The sequence below is a fragment of the Sorex fumeus genome, unplaced genomic scaffold (genome assembly GCF_029834395.1).
Source record: "Sorex fumeus unplaced genomic scaffold, SorFum_2.1 ptg000030l, whole genome shotgun sequence".
Lineage (NCBI taxonomy): Eukaryota > Metazoa > Chordata > Mammalia > Eulipotyphla > Soricidae > Sorex > Sorex fumeus.
In genome coordinates, this window is record NW_026606087.1 from 13121182 (window position 1) to 13146761 (window position 25580).

The following is a 25580-nucleotide window of genomic DNA, read 5'->3' on the forward strand; positions in this document are numbered from 1 at the left end:
TATTTTAGTACTTTGATGACAGTTAAAATAATTGTCATAGATTGATTGAGTCCCTCAGATTTACAGGTGTATAAAATGGTTAATAAATAACAATTTTAGGTCTTTATTTGGGGGGTGCATTATCTTTTGTCTCTTTAGATTCTTGAGAACAACTAGAATTCCAGTTTTTTAATTCTGGGGTTTAGATCTAGCATAAAAGCCATTTTATTAGAATACTAAGACTGAGTTTTTGGTAAAAATTATTTTCTTGTGTTTTTAGAAGTCCGTTCTCAATTTTTTGTTTTAGATTATCAACTTCAGTTATTTTTCAACAGAATTATATTGTTTATTTCATTGCATTTTCAATCGTTACTTTATATATTCTTTCTATTCTATTTTAATTTTTCATTTATAATCTTAGTAGTTTTTAGATTTTGCTAGGGGGTTCTTCTAATCAGTGCTCAGGGTGCCCAGAAGGTACTCAGAACGATACTCTGTCAACTGGGCCAGACAATGGGTGTTTCTCAGACCCTGAAGAACTGAGAAACACCAGAGCATTCCCTGTGGTGTTTGTGGCCTCTAGGGCTATTAGTTGTGATGTTGATAGGGTCCTGCATATGCAAAACATAAACCTCGAACTACTCATATGTGTTATCTCTCCCACTTTTCATATGTCTTTTAAAAAATACAATTAAAAAAAATATTTTGGTTTCTTTTGTTTTGGGTCATGCCTAATGGTACTTAGGGCTGCAACCTGTCTCTTTGCCTAGGGCTGCCTCATGGCAGTGCTCAGGGAACCATGTGTGATGCTGGGAATTCACCCTGGTAGGTCATAAAGCAAGCACTTTAACACTTGTACTATTTTTCACTTGTGAAAAACATTCCAAGTAACGCAATATAAGACAGTATTGGGGGCTGGAGCGATAGCACAGCAGGTAGAGCGTTTGCTTTGCATGCCGCTGACTTGGGTTCAATTCTCAGCATCCCATATGGTCCCCCAAGCACCACCAGGAGTTAATTCCTGTGTGCATGAATCAGGAGTAACCCCTCTGCATAGCTGGGTGTGACCCAAAAAGCCAAAAAAAAGACAATATTAATACAAAAACATGAAATCATTTTCTAGGAAACAAGAAAAACTTAAACCTCGTGACTTTTAAAATACATTTTCTAAAATTTGTAATTCATGCTAGGGGAAAAGGGAGCTCAGATAGAGAAGGGAACACCAAATAAAGGGTGTTGGGAGGATCCTCGCAGGATGGGAGAAGCATGTTGAAAGTAGACTATAGGCCAAACATGATTGTCACCCATTGCCTCTTTTGCAAACCACAACACCCAATAAGGGAGAGAGAACAAAAGGGAATGCCCTGCCACAGAGGCAGTGTGGGATGGGGGGGGGACTGGGGGGTGGGAGGGATACTGGGACCCGTGGTGGTGGAAAATGGGCACTGGTGGAGGGATGGGTGTTTGACCATTGTACAATTGAAACCCAAGCACAAAAACTTGTAAGTCTACATCTGTACCTCATGATGTCTCACTAATAAAAATTTAAGAGAAAAATAAAATTTGTAAGTCTACAACTGTACTCCATGGTGTTTCACTAGTAAAATTTTTTAAAAAATAAAATAAAAACTCTATCAAAAATACATTATCTACAAAATACTTTTAACTTTTAGTCACTTTCACTGTCCTGTTGTTCATCGATTTGCTGGAGTGGGCACCAGTAACATCTCCATTGTGAGACTTATTGTTACTTTTTTGGCACATTGAATATGCCATGGGGAGCTTGCCGGACTTTGCCATACAGGTGGGATACTCTCAGTAGCTTGCCAGGCTCTCCAAGAGAGATGGCGGAATTGAACCCTGGTTGGCCGCGTGCAAGGCAAACACCCTACCCGCTGTGCTATCACTCCAGCCAAACCTTCAGTACAATAGACCATAAATACTTCACTAGAGGTCATCATAGCATATTGTAATTGCAAGTATTACCATTATTTTGTTTTATAGAATAATTGTAGGTAGAAACATGTGTATCCTTTTCTTTATCCACCATATACTTACATCTAATTCAGCAAAAGTCACACACTTTTTAAAATAATATCTGATACAATTTGAATACTTTTAAATATTTAAATAAGTCACCCATTGAATCTATTTCCATCTATTTCTCAGTCTGGAAGTCTGGAAGTTTCTCAAATTCCCATATATGTCCATGTTCACAGTTCAGGGCATTCATGATAGCTATTTTCACTGTCACTAAAGTTCTTCCACCAAGCACACATCTTCAACAGATATAGGTCTCTTGGCAGTATAAATTATAAAGCAGGACTTTTGTTTTTTGTTTTATTGTTTTGGGGGCTATACCAGGCAGTGCTTAGGTTTAACTCCTGGCTCGTTGTTCAAGGATCACTGGCGGGGCTCAGGGACTATATGTTGTGCCAGGAATCAAACCTGAACCGGGGTCAGCTACATTCAAGGCAAGTGTTGTACCTGCTGTACCATCACTTTGGCCCTAAAGTAGGACTATTTTTTAATCTTTTAATGTAAAATTATAGCTCCCTGATTCCTGCCATTCTTGGCATGGTATACCCGTTTCTGGCTGCAAGTATTAGTATTATATGCAGCCCATTACAAAAATATACACAGACATTTATATATATGTGTGTGTATATATTTATATATTTAGCTCATACTTAAAATAGAGACTGACAAGAAAAAATCACATAATGTATCAATGACTTTCAAATATTCCTTTTGGTACATCCTGTTCTGCATAAATACCTTAACATATTACTGTGCAATTAGAAAATAAATATGTATTTGAGCAATGGCAGCTTATTTTTAAAATATACAGATTCCTAAATATTTAAAATCAATGAAAGTAGAGATAATTAGAATTGGGATGAGTACAGTAATAGATGCTGGCATCTAAATTTTGTATTATTCTGTGTTTTTTTTATGCTATCCATATGAAGAACAGAAAATGTTACATTAAAGTAGATTTGGATTTTAGTAATACTATTTGTTCATGCAGTCATTAGTCTCTAGTAATATTGCAAGGTTATGACCATCATATCTATTTAAGCAAAGAGGCAATGGCATGTGTAATTAATGCTACTTTGAGAAGGTTGGGCTACATAGCCACCAATATTCCAATTCTTGCACCAATACATTTTCATTGGTAGAGGTCTTGCCACTTCCTAAGGGATATTTCTCTCACCAGAGAGAGCAGGGTACTTTTTCTATTAGTGCACAAAAAGTTGATTGTTTGAAATATTTCTTTGGTCTTTATCACAACAGCATACAGAGTTTTATGTCTCTGGTGTCTAAATTATATTTATTTCTCCTCTTCAAGGACATTTGAAAATATCATTGACTACATAAGTTTAAAAAGTCAACAAAGAAAAATACATTAAAAATTAGGAGAAGATCTGACAGGCATATTCTGGGAAGACATTTAGATAACTTGTGGCATATAAACAATTGTTTTTGTTACTGATTATCAATGAAATGCAAACCAAACCAGCAAAGAGGATGACATATTTAAAAAATGAGAAACAACTACTGCTTTCAGAATAGTTGAGGATAAGGAATCCTCATTCATCATGTATAGAACTGGTTACCTTTCATAGTCAACTATGAAGTCAACTATAATTGTTAAAATCTAAAAATACAGTATGGAGCGTTCACAAAAATTAAAAAGTGAACATTTAGTCACTTTTTACTCTTATGTGTTTATTTTACCACCAGAAAATCAATTTTTAAATATATATGTCTAACAATGTTTATTCTAATATTATTTACAATAGTCAAGATCTGGAAATAATTCATGTACTAAATTAGTAGATAAATAATTTGTGGTTTGTGTATATAATAGAATATTATCAGCTATCAGATGAAGTCTTGACATTTTCTACATCACATATTTAACTGAATGTTGTCATGCTAAGCAAAATAAGTCATAAGGATAAAGACAAATACTGAGTGATTTCATTCATATATAGAATATAAAAAAAACAAAGCATGGGGATAGACAATGTTTGATGCAAACAAATCCTAGGGTCTGGGTCTGTTCTGTAATATTCTAACACAAAAACACAGATATTTACACTTTCGTAAGCTGGTATTAGAGAATACTAGTAAATTAACAACAATAATCAAAAGAATTTTTAAAGTCTAAAAATACAGTGAGATAATTCTATCTTTCTTATTGAACCACCATGTTATGAATGTTCCCTGTTGAGAGTTTTTATCTTATATATATTTCTAATTCAAAATCACTTAGACTCACCTTGACATCAGATGTTTTTAGATACCTATTCATGCTTGATACTGCTCATAAAAATTGCAACACTTTGGTATGGAACCTTATATAACAACACTAGGTGGATTCACAGGGGATTTTCCAAGTAAAGAGCTAAACTTTGGGCTTTCACAGAAAGATATCACATGTCTCAAAGGAGAGAGGAGTAACTTTAACTTCACTGAAATTAAATTTATATTTAGAATATATTAATGCTTGGGAAAGCCTCAATAATTATCTTCATGTTTGTGTAATATTTTCTCTCATGGGATATAGGAACAGTGTCTTCTTATATACATTGAATTATAAACTTGAAATTATAATGCTTCAATTGTAGCTTCATAAATTTTGTCATTTATTTGTCTTCATCATGTGTAAACTTTTACTGAACTCTCTGTTAAAAAGTCAGCAAAGAAAAATATTACAGAGATTCAATAAAACATATTCTATTCAGTCAGACCAGGTTCATCTGCAATTATTAAACATGACCTTATCAAATCTCAATAGAAATACAGTACTCTAAAGTGTTAGTTCCGTTAGTAGAATTTGATCAGTTCCAAGGAAGTGTAGAAGGAATTGAAATTTTCATACTATTGTGGAAATTCTGAAAATGAAGCATATAGGATATTATAACCATGATATGATAACATATTTTAATTTGTAATATGAGTGCAGGATATTAGAAATTAAAGACAAAACAAAAAAAAAGGTGTAATAATTCATCTTTATTTTAGAACAGGCAGATACAATGGACATAAAGAACAAATTGAGAGGCTGGAGAGATAGCACAGCAGGTAGGACATTTGCCTTACATGCTGCCAACCCGAGTTCGATTCCCAGAATCCCATATGGTTCCCTGAGCACCGCCAGGAGTAATTCCTGAGTGCAGAGCCAGGACTAACCCCTATGCACTGCCACCTGGGTTCGATTCCCAGCATCCCATATGGGGACACGCAGGGGGCTCAAGGTGTGTCCCAAAAAGCAAAAATAATAATAATAATAATAATAATAATAACAAGTAGATTTTTTTCTCTGATGGTAAACTAGCCCACTTACTAAAGTTCATAAATATGTTTCACATAACAAATAACAGAGCCCATAATGGAGTCTCAATTATTATGAAATAAGACATGGCTTCACTTTAAATACAAGTATAGTTATAATAAATTAAAAGTGCAGAGTTAAGCTTTGTCTAAATATGCTGTTATAATATTAATATAATTATAGACTAATGTTTAAATGAGAAGTTAAAGCTGGAAGAATATGATTTTTCCTAGTGCACTGCATTATGGGTCTGAGCATTGAATTATTTTAGGGTGCTATAGCTAGTCCCAGATCCTCTGAAAATTGCTTGGGAGATCTTCACCCTTTCTCAAGTGGAAAAACTCGAGTTGAAAACTGTCATGGAAATTGACTTCAATAGAAAATTGTCACTTTAACACTATTGTTTTGATAAAGGAGAAACTGGTGATTTCCACAGTATCAATTTGGTTTAGATAGAATTGGATTTCTTATAATTGTTTTTCTCATTTATTGGTAGCCTAGAGTTGGACAAAGAGAGTTTGCATTATATTTGTAAGTAGAGCAATGCAGCAGTCATGTCTCTCTATAAATCATTAAACATAGTAAAAGACAGACAAGAGGTGATGAATATTTGTGCTTGCTCAATGTCTCAAATGTCACCACAGAATGCAACTACAGAAATGCAAATCACTTTTTAAGGTTCAAACTAATATTTAAAAATAAGGAAAAATAGGGTCTGGAGAGATAACTCAAGTGATAACACACATGCCTAGACTGGACAAGGCTCTGAATGTAACACACAATAACATATATACACAATGAAATCATATTCATGCATGTAAAAGAAGAAAACTTTACAACATGGATGGATGTAACACAATAATAAGCAGGTAAGAAAGATACTATATGGCCTTACTTGTGTAACCTAGAGTATGAGTAAGAGTAAATTTCTAGGGGCAGAGATCCACATGACGAGATGCTGATCAAGGTGTAAAATACACAGTTGTAAGATGAATATGTTGAGCATTTAATTTATTGCAAGATCATTATAGTTAATGCTGCATTGTATCTAAGTTGATATAGGATCCGAGATTAGGTCCTCACCATAACAATAATAAAGTGATAATTATATGTGATAAGATGTGTGTCAATTAATCTGAATGATAAGCATTGCAAGACATATGTGTATAAAATATCATATAGCAAGCCTTAAATGCAAAAGTTATATGACAATTTGTCTCAATAAATCTTGAAAAGAAGTATCCATAAAATCTATGTAAATATTATATGCAAAGATTATGGTAATGATTTTATAGTAATTCAGAATTATCTTTTCTTAGCTATGAAATTAAACTTTATTAAAAACTTAAAATGTTATTTCAGGATATGTGGGTATATATGGGATATATTTAAAATCCATGTGAAGTTTATCAACTTGGGAAAACAGGGACACTTAGAAATTACTGTAGAAGCAGTTGGCCAAATGTGATTTATTTATTAATAATGATTTTATCATTGCATAGCTGCTTTTCCCCACTGTAGCATAAGTTCATCTTCAAATAATTGTTTGAAAGTAGGAGCATATAAGGGTCAGAGAAATTATGCAGTAGGTAATTTATTTTGCAAGCAGCTGACCCAATTCAATTCTTGGCACCCTATACGATGCCAAGAGCAAGACCAGAAGTGATCCCTAAGCACTGTTAGGGGATAAGACCTGAGTACCAACAAATGTGGCCCAACAACAAACAAAAGAAGACATTAGAAACATATATATTATAGCAGATTTCAATACATCTAATTACCATTAATGATTCAAAGATTTCCATAATCACCCTATAAAATATGACACATAGCCATATTTAACCCCTTCACCCCATATGGTCCCTTAGTCCTGCAATGAGTATAACCTTAGCACTGAAGCATGAGTAAGTCCTGAACACCACTGGATATGGCCCCCAAATGAAAATAAATAAATAAATAAATAAATAAATAAATAAATATCACATATAACCAAATCAATTTTTAAAATGTCAAAAAATACAAGCGGGAGAGACAAAATATTTTGTATTCACAATGACAAGGAGTATATTTAAATAATTTGAAATAGTCTTTAGAACCATTGTTTAAATTGATATTTATCAATGACACTAGAAATGTCACATATAATTTCATGCAAACATAAACGCTTTTCTCCAATAATATATTAAGTACAAATTTTGTTCATGACATTCTTCTGGGTTTTGAAATAGAGAATATGTGTTTTTTCAAAAAGATATAATTCCCAAAGTCCAAATTATTTCAAATAAACTTTTTCCCCATATAATTTCAAACCTACAAGTCTTAACTATAGTGAGAGATAAAATAATTCCTAAGATATCAATCAGGGATTGAGATGGGATCTTTGGGTCCAAGATCTAATTCTTAAAGATCTAATTCCTAAGTGTCCTTTTATCAAATTATAGATACCACATACACATAGGAAATCAGTTCTCTTCTGAGATTACCTTAATTAACTACACACACACACAAACACACACACACACAAACAAAATATTCCCCTACTCCACCCCTGTGCCTATTATTGATCTCCATATATTCTTCTCTCTTTCAAGTGGGACCAAGGGCACACAAAGACATGAATATGACTTAATCCATGAATATGTCTTTAGTTCCTTGAAGAGCTCCACTGACTTTCAGGGTGAGAAGATTTCTAAATTGGGCGTGTGTGTGTGTGTGTGTGTGTGTGTGTGTGTGTGTGTGTGTGTGTGTGTTCTTATTAAAGGGGTAGGTTCCGATTATAGTAGCTCAAGGTGAAGAAGAGTAAGAGAGTTGTCATTTAGGGTTATTCTTCTAATGCTTAAAATGGTAGAATGTACCAACCATAAGACTATTTATACTTGCTAGCTTGTATTTTTGCTTTGAAACATACAGTTATATTTGATCTATTGAGATAATCCTTCTGGAGAGCAGTTAAAAGAAAAGGTAATCAATCCTGCCAACTGTGAAAACTGAAAACAGCATTTCTAAGAGAATTTAAATAGAACCATTTTTAAATTGTAATAAAGAAAGGGGTGATGGTAGGCATATTCTATATTGGATTGTTTTGCTCACTTCTCCTTTCAAGGAATTGCATCTGTCCAACATCACATTTATGACATTTCATGTCATAAATTCAAATTATATTAGGCTTATCTGTTCAATTTTTATGTTTAAAAATTTGAGTTATCGGCAAAATTGAAGAAAGAACAAATTTTACATAACCATAAACTTCCAGTGAAAACACCTCTGAATTTGTCAAATGGATTGCCTATTAAACATCCAGAAAGCACTTTAAATTTCAACACAGGTATAAAATTTTCAAAGACACTGTTGCTTTCTATTTTAAATGCTTTTTTGTATAAACATAAGTTGAATCAAACTACTTGCATATTTTTTAAATCAGTATATTCCAGTTCATATTTGATTTATATATCCATCCTAAAGGACTTTGTTCTTATTGCCTCACAATTCACTAATACACTAAATAATTTCCTTTTTACTACTCAAGCATTTTTATCAATTATTGTTCTCTCAAAGGTTCTTTTTATCTCAAATATTTTGAGAACTGAAGTGATAATATAGCAGTTAGGGTTAGGTCATTTGCCTTAAATGGACCAAGCCGGGTTAAATCCCTTGGTGGGGTCATCTGAGCCCCACCAAGAGTGATACCCAAGTGCAGAGATAACCATAAGCCCTGAGCACTGCCAGGCGAATAAAAAAGGTGAATATCTCCTATATAATAAAAATTAGTTTTATGTGCTGCTCATATAGAACAAGAAATCTTTGACTTGTGACTTTCCAAAGCTGTGATCTGAACAGAAAATAAAGTGTTATATTCTAAATGCATTGCCTATTCTGTTTGTGATTAGAATATTTATTCTTCAGTTAATTTCTAGAGACCATTAAGACAAGACCTTTATTATTTAGGAAATCATTAAACTTTCATGTTATCATTTTCAATGATTCTTAGTCTATGCTATATAGTGATACTTATCAAAGATGCTAATAGGTGACATTTTGATGGTATTGGGAAGGATATATTTTTTACATTTAAGATTATTGTATCACAAAAGAAAGCTATTGACACCGGGTATAATTTTCAGTTTTCTCAATTTAGATTCCTGAAAACTGAAAGAGCAGAAATCAAGCAAAACTTAGGTTCAAATTATCAGCTTGTGCTATGTGTACAGCAGATTAACTCTGGAAAGTGACCCTATAAGAACCATTGAAGATTGCTCACATTTCAGAATGGAATAAATATCTCCTATCAAGATGGCAAGCACCTAGAAAACAGCAAATTTTCACTCTGTTTTTGTTCAGTTGGTTGTGTACTTTCAACTGCCATCTAGAGAATGAGCTATGCCACATGAAAAAAAAGACATCAGATCTACCACATCAATGGGACTTGGACTTGTTTATGTCATGTACTTCCCCAAAGCCCTTATGAGGAAGAGAATCTTGCCTGCCAGTTAATTTCTAAACTTATTTTTATCTTATGCTTACAGAAAGAATAATTCTGTAACTGCTATATCATAAGCCTTTATTAGTCATTATGCTATTTCGAAACACTACGAGCTTAAATCCAACTACATTCATTTTAAATGGTATTCCTGGACTGGAAGAAGTACATTTATGGATCTCTTTTCCTCTGTGTACAATGTACAGTATTGCACTTATAGGAAACTTTGGCATCATATACCTTATTTACTCTGAAGAGACCTTACACAGACCTATGTATATCTTCCTTGCCCTTCTTTCCTTCACTGATTTGCTCATGTGTACCAGCACTCTTCCTAACACACTCTTCATATTGTGGTTCAACCTCAAGGAAATTGACTTCAATGCCTGTTTGGCCCAGATGTTCTTTGTTCACACCTTCACAGGAATGGAGTCTGGGGTGCTAATGCTAATGGCCTTAGACCGCTACGTAGCTATATGTTACCCACTACGGTATGCTACTATACTCACTAATTCAGTTATTGCCAAAGCTGGGCTCCTTACTTTCACTAGAGGTGTAATTCTTGTTATCCCTTTTACTTTCCTCACAAAGCGCCTGCCGTATTGTAGGAGCAATGTCATACCACACACCTACTGTGACCACATGTCCGTGGCCAAAATATCCTGTGGCAATGTTAAGATCAATGCCGTCTATGGTTTGATGGTTGCCATCCTGATTGGTGGCTTTGATATCTTGTGCATCACTATCTCATACACTATGATTCTTCGAGCAGTTGTGAGTCTGTCATCAGCAGATGCTCGACAAAAAGCTTTTAGTACCTGCACTGCCCATATCTGTGCTATTGTCATCACCTATGTCCCAGCCTTCTTTACCTTCTTTACACACCGTTTTGGGGGTCACACCATTCCTCCACACATACACATTATTATGGCTAATCTCTATCTTCTTATGCCTCCCACAATGAATCCTATTGTGTATGGAGTTAAAACCAAGCAGATACGAGAAAGTGTCATTAGGTTCTTGTTAAAGGGGAAGCATAAATCTGCTCATAATATTTAAATAAAGTGTTTTTGAGAAGCTACAGTTCTCTTAGCTAGGTTAAGATTACAAAGGCATTAAGAAATTCTCCTAATGAGAACAGAATCTAGTCACAGGGAAAAAATATGTATGACTTAGATTTTTCCACCTCTAGAGAGAGTGTTGCTATGCTCACATAGGCAAAACATGCTTTTATAAAATACTATGTTCTTCAAAGCTTCTATAATTTTAGAGGATTTCAATTTATTTTTTAATTCAAGATTTCAAGTTGCTTTATGGTACACTGACTTTGTGGTACAGTGGTTAAACCATCATGATTAGAGATTTTTGTTTTGGGGGATTATGTTTTAGAAGTTTTAAGTCTCTGGATAAACATGAGCTATAATCATTCATGGCTGTGAGAATTTATTTAATTCAATATTCTCCAGCCTAAAACATTGAGTTGACTTTACTTCCCAAAGTCTTACCTCCTACTTCTTTCTCAAGCACTTTTAGATATATATATACACCAGTGTATATGTATGCTCAACATAAAAGTGAAAATATAAAAATGATAATCAGAAATTATTTCCCAAAATAAAATTGAATAAATTAATAATTGTGGTCTGTCAAATAAAGAAAATCATGCATATTATCATATATTTAGTTTATATTACATTCCCAAACACACAAAGCTAATTCATTGTGCTAGAAATTTGTATAATTAGGCCAGAGATTTGGTACAGGGATTAAGGTGCTCACTCTGCATGCTATTAACCCCACCTGGATTCCCAGCACTCTATACTGCCCTTTAAGCCACGTCACTAAGAGTGATCCCTGAACAGAGTCAGGAGTAATCCCTGAATACAGTTGGATGCAGCAGAAAGAAAAGGAAGAGAAAGAAAGAAATAAGGAAAGAAAGAAAGAGAAAGAAAGGAAGGAAGGAAGGAAGGAAGGAAGGAAGAGAAAGAGAGGAAGAAAGAATAGGGAGACAGAAAGAGAAAGCGAAAAAGTGAGGGAGAGGGAGAGTGACAGAGAAAGAGAGAGAGAAGAAAGGGAGGGAGAGAAGGAAGGAAGAAGGGAGAGAAAGAAGGAAGGAAGGAAGGAAGGAAGGAAGGAAGGAAGGAAGGAAGGAAAGATGGATGATGTTGAAACTTGAGAACAAGAGTCCAGGTTAATGGTTGAAATCAGTACAATGACAGAAGGATCCTTCTAAGGTGCTGGGAATAATTTATTTTTTTATCTGAATGCTGATCATGATGAATACAAGTGATATGTACCTACTTTTGCATCTTTGTTATATTTTAGTAAAATATCTTTAAAATAATATGTCATAAGCATACTCTGACCTCTTTATGTTTCTTCCTTGACTCCTATACCTATGTGTTGCAAATGTACAATATTTTTCTTTAAGATGTATAAAAATATTATAAAATACGTGTATTTGTGTAAATTATAAACAAACAAAACATAATAAAATATCATTAATATTTTAATAAAAGCAAGGAAGAAAATAAAAAGTTTTTAAAAAAAATTTTTCCATTTAGTTCCTTCACAGAAATGGTCTTTTGAAAATATGTGTATATTTTGTTCATTTTTGTCTTTACTTCATAGTTTTATGTTTGAATTTTTATTTATCAATTATCTTTTATAAAACCAAGCTTATTAAGCTGTTGGAGTTGTGGAATTGAATCTGGGGTTCACATAATATTTGGTAACAGCAATATTGTGAGTGTGCAATAAACAAAAATTATCTTAAAATAACTGCTCATTGTTCCCATTGTTCATTGATTTGCTTTAGTAGGCACTAGTAACATCTCTATTGTGAGACTTGTTGTTACTATTTTTTGGCATATTGAATACCTCACAGATAGCTTTCCAGGCTTTGTCATGTGGGTGGAATACACTCGGTAGCTTGCGGGGCTCTCTAAGAGGGATGGAGGAATCAAACCCGGGTCAACCACATGCAAGGCAAGCCCTACCCACTATGCTATTGCTCTGGCCTTAAATCTATCTATCTATCTATCATCTATCTATCTATCTATCTATCTATCTAAAAGACTTTTTATTGCATTTTGTTCCTCTCCCTCAAGACATTATAATCTTACCTTAAATCTCTGATACCTTCCTTGCAGTTCAGTGTATTTATGTTTGCTTGATAGAAGCCTATTATTTTTTAATCATGATATTTGTACAATGTTCACTTGATCACTTGACTTCGCATTAATCATCGATTTACTCGAGCAGGAGCCAGTGACGTCTCCATTTGTCTCTGTCGTGTGCTATTGTAGCCCAATGGTGTCTGTTCTTTCTAGGAATGTGAAGAGTGTCAAACCAATCATTCAGGGTCTTGATGAAGAAGTCTGACCATCTTGTAGGTGGGCAGCCACACGGTCTTTTGACGTCCCATGGAATCCAGTTGGTAACGGCTCTAGTCCAGTGGTCATCTCCAAATCTCATTACATGTCTAGCCCAGCTGATTTTCGACACCTTGCAAATGAGACAGCGTCCCTGATTCTTGACAATCGATGGAGGTCAGAACTCTGGATTCTTTCTCTCATTTGAGTAAAATGTGATACTCCAAGCATAGCTCTTTTGATTCCTCTTTGAGAGATCTGAATAGCGTTCTCATCCTGTTTGCCTAGGGCCCAGGTCTCTGAGGCGTATGTTAATGCAGGAAGTACAGTGGAATCAAAGAGAATGCGCCCAGAGCCGGAGGTTCTTTGTCCTCTTAGCTATTTCTTCAATGCTCTTGAAGGTGTTCCAAGCTGCTCTCTTCCTCCTGAGCAACTCAGGTGCCAGGTCACTCATCATGTTCACTTCTAGACCTAAGTACACATAACTGTTGCATTCAGAGATGGTCATTCTGTTGAGAGCGAATGGAACATCAGGAATGAGACTGTTTCTCATAAACATTGTCTTCATGAGATTCAGCTGTAGTCCGACCTTTCCCCACTCATGGTCAAAGTCGGCCAGCATTTGTGCTGTTTGGCTAATGTTTGGTGATATTAGAACAATGTTATCAGCAAAGCAGAGGTGGTGTAGTTGTTGACCATCTATCTTCACTCCCATTCCTTCCCATTCCAGTCGTCACATGACTTTCTCTAGGGTGGCACTGAAGAGTTTCGGTGAAATGGTATCACCCTGCCGAACCCTCTCTTGACATTGATTACTTCTTTGTAGAATGGTGAGATCCTGGTAGTTAATCTATAATACAGCTCACAGAGGATCCAGATATATTGAGTTTGAATGCCTTGGTTGGCTAGGGCTTCAATGACCACGTCCATCTCAACAGAATCAAAGGCCTTCTTTAAATCAATGAACATTAGACAGAGCAGCATCTTGAACTCCCGAGAAACATCAATGAGCTTAGTTACCGTGTCAATATGGTCAATTGTGCTGATTCCTTTTTGGAAACTGGCTTGCTCACATGATTGTCTTTCATCTTGTGTTCTGCCAATCCTATTCAGGATGACTCGAGTGAACAGCTTGTAGATGACAGATAATAGGCAGATTGGGCGATAGTTGCCAATGTCGTGGATGTCTCCCTTCTTGTATAGTAGTACAGTCCTGCTGGTTTTCCGTTGGGATGGAAACTTGCATTCAGACAGGTAGTGTGTGTAGAGCCAAGCCAGCGTATTGATGAGTACTGATGGCATATTCTTCAGGTGTTCAGGTCTGACCTTGTCTGGGCCGGGTGCTGTTCGTTTCTTTACTGACTAAATGACTTGTGGATTTTGGAAGGGAGAATGTTGGGAATGACATATCCATCCTGCAGAATTTGGTATGTGGGCAGGTGGATGTGGCTATCAAAGAGATCTGAGTAGATTATCCATCTACTGCATTGCCCTTCTGAAAGATGAGATAGCTCCATCAGGATGTTGGAGGGCAGTCATCTTGGTCTTGTAGTTATGGTCTTGTTATTCATCGATTGCCTAGAGCAAGCCCCAGTAACATCTCCTTCATCCTAGCCCTGAGATTATATTCAAGGCTCTTTAGAAGAATGAGACCCATCATTGTTACTGGCACTTGGCATATTGGGTACACCACAGGGAGTTTGCCAGACTCTGCCGTGTGGGCAGGCTACATTTGGTAGCCTGCCAGTTTGTCCAAAGTAGGAATAAGATGTTATAATAAGATGTCCGGGAGCTGGTTTTTATAGTCTCTGAGTCTTGGCCACTGATGGGATTACACGGCGCCAGGGTGCCAGTTGGTGGGTGTGACCCCCGCCTACTGGAATTTGGAGTATCTGGGTGGAGGATGCTTGGCCCCAATCCGAGTAGGCTTGGAGATCTCAGCCCCGGAACCCACGTGGCCAGTTGTACAATGTTACCTTCTAAAATTTCCTGCTTATGCATTTGAATTTGTTTTTAAATAGTCCTGTAGGTGGCATTGTAACTTTAGGGATGGAACACTCTTTTGTCTAAATTGTTAGAGAAAAGGTCATTGCTATCTCAAGGCGATTCAATAAAATTTTAAAAAAAAGAAAAAAGAAAAAAGAAAGAAAAAATCATTAGATTAAAACAAAACAAAACAAACAAAAAACCCATATCACAATAATTCTAATGGAAAGATGAGAGAAAAGCAAGCCAGTGGCCAGTTCTATGCTGCTCTTTCTTGTTGTGAGCAACACGAGACCAGGTCCCTATCTGTGCAAAAGTCACTGTTAACTTTTTTGTATTTAAACCATTGTCTGTCATATCTAGTTCTCTAAAAAGTGAGTGTGAGCAGACTTCCTTTAGAACATCAGGACTCACCTTTTTTTGTCCCAGTGTTCATATTTTGTGCTTTTCCCCCAAGAGTAAATATACTGGCATTTTGCATTACAATATCCACTCTATTTTCCCCAAGAATGGGAGAGTTTGCCAAAAGCAAAGGTACGTTATACAACATTTCCCCAAAATGTCTTGGCCTGGAGTTCTCCACATGAAAATTAATATACGAAAATTAATCTAAGAGTTGTCATGGGAACTGGAGTTGGATATATATACCAAGGACAGTAGAAATAAAGGCAAGGAGGATTAGTCCATAGTTGGAAGCCTGCCTCAAGTACTGGGGAAGAAAACAATTGGGATACAGACCATTTGCAAATCCTGACCATTATGACAAAGATAGTTGGAAATGAACACTGCTTAAGAACTGTGTGCTATTAAAAAAAAAAGAACTGTGTGCTGAAAGTAGGTATAAAGAAACAAATACGATAACCTCTCAGTATCTGTATTGCAAACAGTATCTGTATGCCCAAAGGAAAAAAGAGAGAGTGAAGAGAGAAAGAGAGGGGGTGGAGAGGGGCAAAGAAAAATGCCTGCCATAGAACCCAATAGGCAGACTGGGAGAGGCAAGGTGGTAGGAGGGAAACAGGGGTCAATGGTGGTGGGAAATGGACACAGTTGTAGGGATGGGTGTTGGATAATTGTATGATTGAAATCCGATCTTGAACAGCTTTGTAACTGTGTATCTCAGGTTGACTCAATTAAAAAAAAAGTTTTCATGAAAAAACTTGGATTCTTGGGGGCTGGAGTGATAGCACAGCAGGTAAGGAGTTTGCCTTGCATGCGGCCAACCCAGGTTCAATTCCCAGCATTCCATATGGTACCCCAAGCACTCCCAGGGATAATTCCTGAGTGCAAATCCAGGAGTAACCCCTGTGCATTGCCGGGTGTGACCCAAAAAGAAAAAAAAGACACTTGGATTCTTGGTGCACCTTTCATATTCTTATGGTGATATTTAGGTTCTCCAGTAGCTTTACCGCACAGAGGAGCCCCACCCCTTCTTTGGGTGTTGCTTGGGATTCTGCATTTGGGTAATTCCTCAGCTTCTTCTCCATCTCCAAAGGACTCAGGATTTGCATTTCAAAGGAATGAGTTCCTTCTGCCTTTGGGCTACTCCAGGGCTGGACAGTTTCTCCATCACTTTTACACTTTCTCAAAAACTCATTACAAGACCTCCCAGTCTCAAAAACTCATTACAAGACCCCCCAGTCTATCTGCTTGCAACATAGGTGTGCTTATATTAGTGTACTTGTGTATAAAAAATATATGTGAGGTAGGGAAATAAACCCAAGTTGTCACTGTCACTGTCCTCCCGTTGTTCATACATTTGCTCAAGCGGGCCCAGTGATGTCTCCATTTGTTGTTACTGTGTTTGGCATATTGAATACGTCACGGGTACCTTGCCAGGCTTTGTCATGTGGGTGAGATACTCTCGGTAGCTTGCCAGGCTCTCTGAGAGGGGGAGAGGAATCGAACCTGTGTAAACACACAAAAAACAAAAAGGCCGGCAGTCAGGCCGTTTCCCCACTCCAGAGAGGTCGATGGTGATGGTCAGGTGAAGGAAGGAAACGAGGCCAAGCTGGTTGGTCTTAGCAGCAGTTTATTACATGGAAGAGATGTATGTCATGGAGGTCCCAGGATCTCTCAAGCACGTGCACCTTTGTTCTCTCAGCTTTTGTCCTCAACCCCATCTTCCAGGTTCTCTGATGCACATGTCCCCCAGAGAGCCCTGAAATATCCTTTATATTGATCTCAGTACCTCTAAAGGGCGCAATATAGTGAAGTCATCAAAAGGAGTTACAGAAAGAACATTGAGGGGCAAACCATACATTGTTTCTTTACATCAGCAGGCCAGTAATCCTGGCCTCACCTTTTACAAACTTGGATTAGCACAACAAAGACCAGTCAGCTAGAGTTTGGAATCTATATCTCCAAGATCAGCCTGCCTGGAGCCAGACATCTACATCCCAAAGATCAGGCCTGGTTTAGCACCTGGGATCTGCATACCTAAGACTAGCTAGGTTCCTGTGAGTTAAGGGAAACTGCCTCAATATACTGAAATTATTTACTGAAGGCAGTTTGAAGGGGAGAAAGTTCAGTCTCATCCAAGCTAGTCAGGACACACGGGAAAGCAGTTTCTAGGGCAGATTCTCATTTAGCAGATCAACTCACCCTAGAACAGAATTCCCTGGGTGTGTTTCTCCTCTCCTTGTCCGACCAACATATAAGCATACATAATATAAATCATTTTGTATGGACACAATAAGAAATACTTTAAGCTTATAGAATTGATCTCATAGGGCCATCTTGATCTCAGACTGCAGTGCTCAGGCCAGATAGCTTTCCTATTCTTAGCAGCAGGGTCCTAGTCTCGTCATTACTTTTGGATCATGACAGCATTTGCCTATGATCAAACTCTTAACGTATAGTTAAGATCGTGGCACCTTGGCCTGGCCCATCGTGATGCGAGGGTAGCACATAACTTACCGGCTTGCCCTGGTTCCATCCAGTCCCACGTCGGGACCCTGCCCTTGGGGTGGTAGGAAGTGAGGGCAACTGAGGCTTAAGTTGAGAAAGCAGATGCCCAGGAGTGAACAATATTCAAAGCCAGTCAACTCCTAAGTTACAAAGCATAATATTAATTAATTGTCTTCCTGTATCTATACAAAAAGACATTGCATTAAGGCAAACTATTCAAAAGACATAAGGAGAGGAGAAAGGCAATATTAACTTACAGTACAGCTTCAGTGTCTAAGAAGGATGAGACCTTACAAATTGGTTGGGGAAGAGAGCACAAAGAAGTAGTTACAGACAAAGTAATGGGAGTGACTCGGGAGCACTGTGATGGGTGCAACCTGATAAACAAGCTTCTTGTACTCCAACAGAACCCTGCTCAGCCGGGCCAGCTGTGCGCAAGGCAAATGCCCTACCACTGTGCTAGTTAGTTTTAATAAATGCTTACAATTTAACATTTTTTGAAGTAACTATTAAAAGATTTCCTGTTTTGTTTTGGGGCCACACCAGGTAGTTCTGGCAGTATGATGGAGGTGGGTGGGCTTCCTGAAAGAAAAGTATCCTACCCATTTTATCTCTCCAACCCCAAAGTCCTGTAAGTCTGGAAACTCAGAACTTTAGAAAGCTTTATCATTTTCATACACATTCATCAGTTCTTTGAACTGGTCAAGTGAGATTGGTGGTGAATATTATGGCACTGTAAAAATTCATTACAACCGAAAATTTGATGCTCAAATTTTTGAGATAATGAGGACAGTGATTCTGACTAATTATAAGTACAAAGAACTTTTATTAGTTGCTAAGTATCAAGACTTTTTAATAGTCTACTAATTTCAATAGTTGGTATACTTATTAATAGTGCAAATAAAAATGAACTTGTAGTGGGAAATGGGCACTGGTGGAGGGGTGGGTATGTGATCATTGTATAATTGAAACCCAAGCACAAAATTTGTAAGTCTACAACTGTACCTCATGGTGTCTCACTAATAAAAATTAAAAAAAAATAAAATAAAAAAATGAGCTTGTAAGGAGATGAAATATCATTTAATTTTTAGGTTTAAAGGTAAATTGTGATACATTTCTTTTGTTTTACTTCCACTCCATTGTTTTTTATTATTATTTTATTTATATATTTATTGCTTTTTGGGCCACACCCAGCGATGCTCAGGGCTTACACCTGGCTCTGCACTCAGAAATTACTCCTGGTGGTGCAGTAATGAGGTGAGACTCAGGCTAAAATATAGTAAGCTAAATATAAACAATCAGAGAGTAGCCCAGGGGCCACCAGAACCACACCCAGAAATGTTTTGGGGGTATGCAGTATGGGGAATCAAGCCTTGGTCCTTGCACATGCAAAGAATGCACTGCCCCAAACTGAGCTACCATGCTGGACCTATAGGTTTCTTTTTCATGAAGATTTTTCTGATAGTTAAGATTCCATTCATCAGTTTCATTATCTTTGGGGGGGAGTTTAATTATTAAATTATTTATTCATTCATGAAACAAGAATCCTGGTACTAGTTTAAAAAGCCACCACATACTTTTCATTCTACTTCCTTTTAAAAGAAGTATATAATATAACAAATAGACATGAAAGAAAATCACAAAAGCAAGCACTTTAGGCAAATTAAGTTTTTTTTATATTCACCTTGAGAACCTTATATAAACTCTGCCTAAGTTCTTTGTTCTTGAGAGCATACACTATTGGATTAAGGGCAGGAGGAATGACACTGTGGAGTACATTGACTAGAACTGGGATAAGAGGAACTGTCTTTGATGCACTATGGGTGATAGAAAGGACAACAACAACAGAGTAGAAGAAAAGGATTAGGATGAGGTGGGAAGAGCAGGTACTTAAGGCCTTTGATGCTGCTTCTGCTGAATTTAGCTTCAGCACAGAGTGAAGTATCAAAGCATATGATAAAATAATCAACCCTAGATCGCCTCCCGTGATTGTCCAGGCCAGAGCTAGCTCATAGATGTTGTTGATTTTTCTGTCATCACAGGATAGACGAGTAACTGCAGGATTAGAGCATAGAAAGTGCTGAACTTGGTTCTGGGAGCAGTAGTGTCTTTGAGCAGCCAACACAGGCACGGCCATGGTAGAAAGACTATTTCTGAGTGTCATGAAGACAGTAGCTTTGATAACAAATGATTCTGTTATGATAGATGAGTAGCGAAGAGGATGACAAATGGCCACATATCTGTCTATACCCATGCAGACAAAGATCCCTGATTCCATGGCCAAAAAACAATGTATAGCATACATCTGAGCAAAGCACTCAGGGAGACTGATAGCCATAGCTCTGAACCACAAAATAGATAAAATCTTGGGTATAATGGTGGTGGTCAGGCCCATGTCTACCACAGCCAGGACAACCAGGAAATAGTACATAGGCTGATGCAACGTTGCCTCTTGTTTGATGATGATCAGGATAAGGATGTTGGCACTTATTGCTAAGAGGTAGAAAAAAGCCAGGGGCAGGGAAAGCCAGTGTTGCCAGCTGTGAATGCCTGGGAATCCCATCAAAATGAACTCAGAGACCTGGTTCTTAGAGTTGTTGGAATCACGGAGGTATTGGAACATCCTTCACTAAGAAGAAAAATAGTCAAGGTTAGTATTCTTAATAATCCCTATGACAATACTTTTTAATTAAATAGGTCCATGACTTAAGAGAGAGGAAACCTTTATCTTTTGTCTCATCCCTTCATGAACAGTCACTTGACATTTTTAGTGAAGCACTAATGTGGTAGTCTTCTCTTCATGTAAATTACAAAAGCTTCTTAAGGTAGGTCAAGTGATACTTTTTCTGCCTTTCTCATTTCTATATACATATACATATGTGTATATATATCAGAAGCAAAAATAAGGGCATTGACCATTATTATGAATACTATAAGTCATCTTATAAGAGGAAAGCTGTCAGATATCAGTCATCATAGTCCTGTGGTTTTGCTAAAGGGATGGCTAGTAGACTTCTTATTATACAGTTAATTAAAGAACTTATTTGGATGGAGAAGGATTTATCCACACCTGGTAGTGTGCTTGGTGGCTACTCCCAGCTCTGTGCTAGTGGATCAATCTCTGCAGAGAAGAAGTCATGCAGTGCCAGGGGTCTAACCAGGGTCACAGCATGCAATGCACATGGCTTAGCCCCTGTACTGTCTCTCCGGCTTCCCATTAAAAAAAAACAGAGAATAGGAGTCAAACCCAGTGGTTCTCTAGAGGCCCAGTATCCACTCCCAGTGGTATAGGCCTAGTTGTTGGGTACTTGGATAGATAATGTGTGTGGCTCAGGCCCAGCAGTGCTAGAGGTCTTCAGTGTTACTCCTGGAGCTTCTCAGTAATTTGGGGGTTTTCAGGGGCTGAATTTAGCACCTTGCATGTACAAATGTTGTTTCTGCCCTTGGAACTATCTAACTAGGGAAGAATTAAAGGTTTCAACACAAGGAAACATTTAGGTTGTTTGTTTCTTATATACTATACTTTATAGTATATAAGAAACAAACCTAAAAAGCTAAAATCTAGTACATGAGAATTAGTAAAATACTCATGAATATTCCTTCGTTTTAATATCACAATTAAGTTACTAATGTCCTTTTGTTGTTTTTTTTTTTTGTTCGAGATGGCCACACCCAGCAATGTTCCTGGCTCTATGTTCAGAAATTACTCCTGGTGGTGCTGGGACACCATGCAAATTGCCTGGGATTTAAGGTGGTTCAGCTGCTTGAAAGTGCCTTCCTGCTTTATTATTAGCCCAGTATTGTCCTTTTTGGGGCACAAAAATGCTGTGAAAGTTTTCTAATAAACTGTATATTGTCAAGTAACTGAAACAGAATATAAAAGAGAGAAATATTTTCTCTATTTGGAAATAATTTTGATTAGCATTGTTGTGTATCTAGTCATATTATAATTAATAAAGATGTTTTACCAAGGGAATTTGATATGCTTTGAAGATCAGTTTCTTAAAATCAAAGGCTGTATAATAAATCTTCTTGAATTAAACATTTATCTATTTTTATATAAAAATTTAAAAAACTCTTTTTCCAGGTGTGTGCTCTTTATTTGTTTTCTTTCAATATATTGAACCAGTAAATATAATAAGACACAATATAGAAATGTGTCAATCAAAATTATAATCTACAAGAGTATAAATGTGAGTATAAAGTTTATTTGCAAGATCCATTGAAACTAATTCAAAAAGTTACATTTCATTACTTTTAACATAATGAAGAAAGATAAATGAAAGAAAATTATAGTTAAACTATTTTTTTGCTAACACTTTTATTAATACAAAATAATTTTGAATTATTTACTTGTATAACTCACTTTGTTTCTCTTAACATTGATTTAGAACTGTTTCTCAAAGATCTTGCATCTTGATTATTAATATTAATAAAAAGTTTTATATATTATATATGTATATGTCTTATCCGACCAATTTGTATGAGTTTTTAAAATATTCCTTTAGTGATATCTTCTGTTTTATTTTTGAAATTTTAGTTATGGGCTGGAGTGATAGTACAGTGGGTAGGGCATTTGACTTGCATGAGACCGACCCAGCCGACCTAGGTTCGATTCCTCCTCCCCTCTCGGAGAGCTTGGCAAGCTACTGGGGTATCTTCACCCACACGGCAAAGCCTGGCAAGTTACCCGTGTCATATTTGATATGCCAAACACAGTAACAAGTGTCACAATGGAGACTTGAGCAAATTGATGAACAATGAGAGGACAGTGACAGTGATAGTTATCAGTTTGGCCAACGACTTTAATTTGCACAGAAAATAATCTACTAATCTACCTGTTAAAGAAGGGCTGATATTCTACCCTAGAAAAAGTAGAAGGAAATTATAAATCTCACTTATAAATATGAATATTGAATTCAAACCTTTCATTATTTATATTTCATGTGTAGGCCTTCATTCCCATTTTTATCTTTATGAGTAGTACATGCTAATGTCTTTTTTAAGACTTAGCTTACATGACATAAGAAAACAACATTATCTAAAGCATTGAATTCATACCATGTCAAAGCATAAACACTCAATTCTTTACCAATATCTCTATTTAACCTCTTATAATAATAATAATAATAATAATCAGTAAAATATTAGGTACTGAATATGCAACTTTCTTTTAAATAACTGGTACACATAAAGCATACTAATTAATAAGAAGTGCTTTTAAAGATATCTCCGATATTATCATAAGCTCTTAGAGTTATGCAGAAGCCAAAAGATAAAAACCCATTTAGAGTTTATTCAGAAAACATCAAAGAGGAAAGTATATGTTTTTAAACCAAAATATGATTACAGGATTGTTACATTAGTATTCTATTCTGTTCTTCCTTGTTATTTTATATTCACATCACATGAATTATTTTACATTTGTGATTTTGAAATCTTCTATTCTATTTTATATCATCTCAACATCAAAGCTATCTTTAATCTTCTCATCCATGAAAAATATTTAACTCTGAAATAAAAAAAAGAAAACCTTCCAGAATTGGAGAGACCATAGAAAAGTCACAGAAAAGTTAAGGTGCAGGTTTTGCAGGCACCCTGCATAGGTTCAATCCACGATACTGCACATAGTCCTCTGATCACCACCAAAAATGGTCCCAGACATAAACCCAGAAGTAAGTCCAGAGCACTGCTGGGTGTGTTCCAACAGCCCACTTAAAGAGTCTACCTTAAATCCTTCTAGTTTGATAAATTAGAGAATTGGCAGTCTTTGTATTAGTAAAAGCAGCTGTAGATAAAATAAATGTTAATAATATTCATAATTTAATAATGGTGCAAAAATATTAAAAACAAAAACAGTTTGATTTTTATTAAAACCAAATTATATTTTGAATCAATGACATTTTATTCCAAATCTTAATGAGTGGACATATTGTATTTATATTTGTATTTAGTTCCTACCAACATAGCATGAGCATATTAGTTAACAAATGTTTCTGAATAAACAACTGGTAATGGATAAAAAAATAAATTTTTATAATATAATTTAAGAATTATTATAAATGAGCTAAATATTATTTTTACAGTCAGAAAATGAATCATCAAAAACATTAATAATGTTTAATTAATAATCAAGAGAAAACATAGATTTCTATAAAAAATTCATTATATATAACAAATATTCTGGCTTGAAAACAAAGCTGAGTTGACTATAGAGCAGTTAGTTTGTAAACATAGCTACATATGAAAAAGCAAAGAAAGCAATCTCAGAGTATATGCAACTATGGTTTTAGAAGCAGAATCATATTAAAATACTAAACTTATACTCCAAAACTAGAATGATTAATGTCAGAAAAAAATAGTTAAAACAAATAAGTATTAATTAAACATTACCTTTGAAAATTATGTTTGAAACCTCAATTAATGATTAACTAAATTATTTCATCTTCATATTTTGTATGGTTTCTTCAAAGACAACGGTAGAAAACTCTGAAATTAATTTTTACTTTATTAGTACACAGTAAACTTTTTTTCATTTTTTCAATGTCAAAAGCTTATTTTAACTTACACAATTATAGGTTTACAATACTGGTTAAGTTCATAGTATTTTTGCAAAAAGTTACCACATACCACCTCCACAAATTTTCCATGACTCCCTACCACTGTCCTGTGGGAATAAGGATATGGTTAAGGATATGTTTGTCCTCTAATTAAACCTTCTTTTATTCCCACCATCCCTCATTTATTTGTCTATGAAGAGTAATAGTTTGGGTTCATACTCTTACCTCCCATAGGTAAGAGTGTTCCAGACTCTACCTATTTTTCTGAGTTATTTCCATTATTTTTTCAGTTTCTAAACAAATTACACTTACAGACTGATACTCAGTTTCCTTTTAAGCATGAGTGGTATCTAATCAAGGAAATGATTGTGATGCTAGCAAAAATCTGTAATTTGCACTATAGGTCACGAATAACATGAGTTTTCAATAGAATGTAATATCTCTATATACTCAAATTGCTAAATAAAATATTTCTAAACAGCTTTTCAATTTTTGCTTAGAGTTTTCTTCATATACTGTATTTTTACATCAAAATTATCATTATAAGCAATAAATTTACATAAGAATAAATTTATTAGGGCTGGAGAGATAGTACAGTGGGCAGTGTGCTTGCCTTGTATTTGGTAGATTGGGGCTTGATCGCTGGAATCCCATATGGTCCTGGAGCTCCACAAGAAGTGATTCCTGAAGTGCCGATCCAAGAGTAAGCCCTGAAGCACTATAAGATCTGATCCAAACACCAAAAGAAAATGAGAAAATAATAATGAAAATATCCACAGATATTTGTACACACATATATGTTTGATTAGTAAGTAAGATAAGTTTTGAGATACATAATTCATATTTCACAAGTGTGTACAAATTGTTAAACTTGTTAAAAACAAGGATTAATGAGGCCAGAGCTATATTACAATGGGTAGGGCACTTGCCTTGATGGGTTCAACCTGAATTTC

At 35.9% G+C, this 25580-nt stretch overlaps 2 protein-coding genes across 2 annotated transcripts; one reads left to right on the top strand and one right to left on the bottom strand.

The window, feature by feature from the left end:
• The first annotated feature begins 9893 nt into the window (after nucleotides 1-9893).
• Nucleotides 9894-10859, top strand: LOC130025233 (olfactory receptor 52N1). Its single transcript, XM_056116182.1, has one exon. It carries the CDS (start codon nucleotides 9894-9896, stop codon nucleotides 10857-10859), a length of 966 nt encoding a protein of 321 aa, XP_055972157.1.
• An 8871-nt stretch (nucleotides 10860-19730) lies between these two features.
• Nucleotides 19731-20690, bottom strand: LOC130025330 (putative olfactory receptor 56B2). Its single transcript, XM_056116289.1, has one exon. The coding sequence runs from the start codon at nucleotides 20688-20690 to the stop codon at nucleotides 19731-19733; it is 960 nt and encodes a 319-aa protein (XP_055972264.1).
• Between the last annotated feature and the right edge of the window lie 4890 nt (nucleotides 20691-25580).

Coding starts and splice junctions, on each gene's coding strand:
- LOC130025330 (XM_056116289.1), bottom strand. CDS start 20,690: ATGTTCCAATACCTCCGTGATTCCAACAACTCTAAGAACCAGGTCTCT.
- LOC130025233 (XM_056116182.1), top strand. CDS start 9,894: ATGCTATTTCGAAACACTACGAGCTTAAATCCAACTACATTCATTTTA.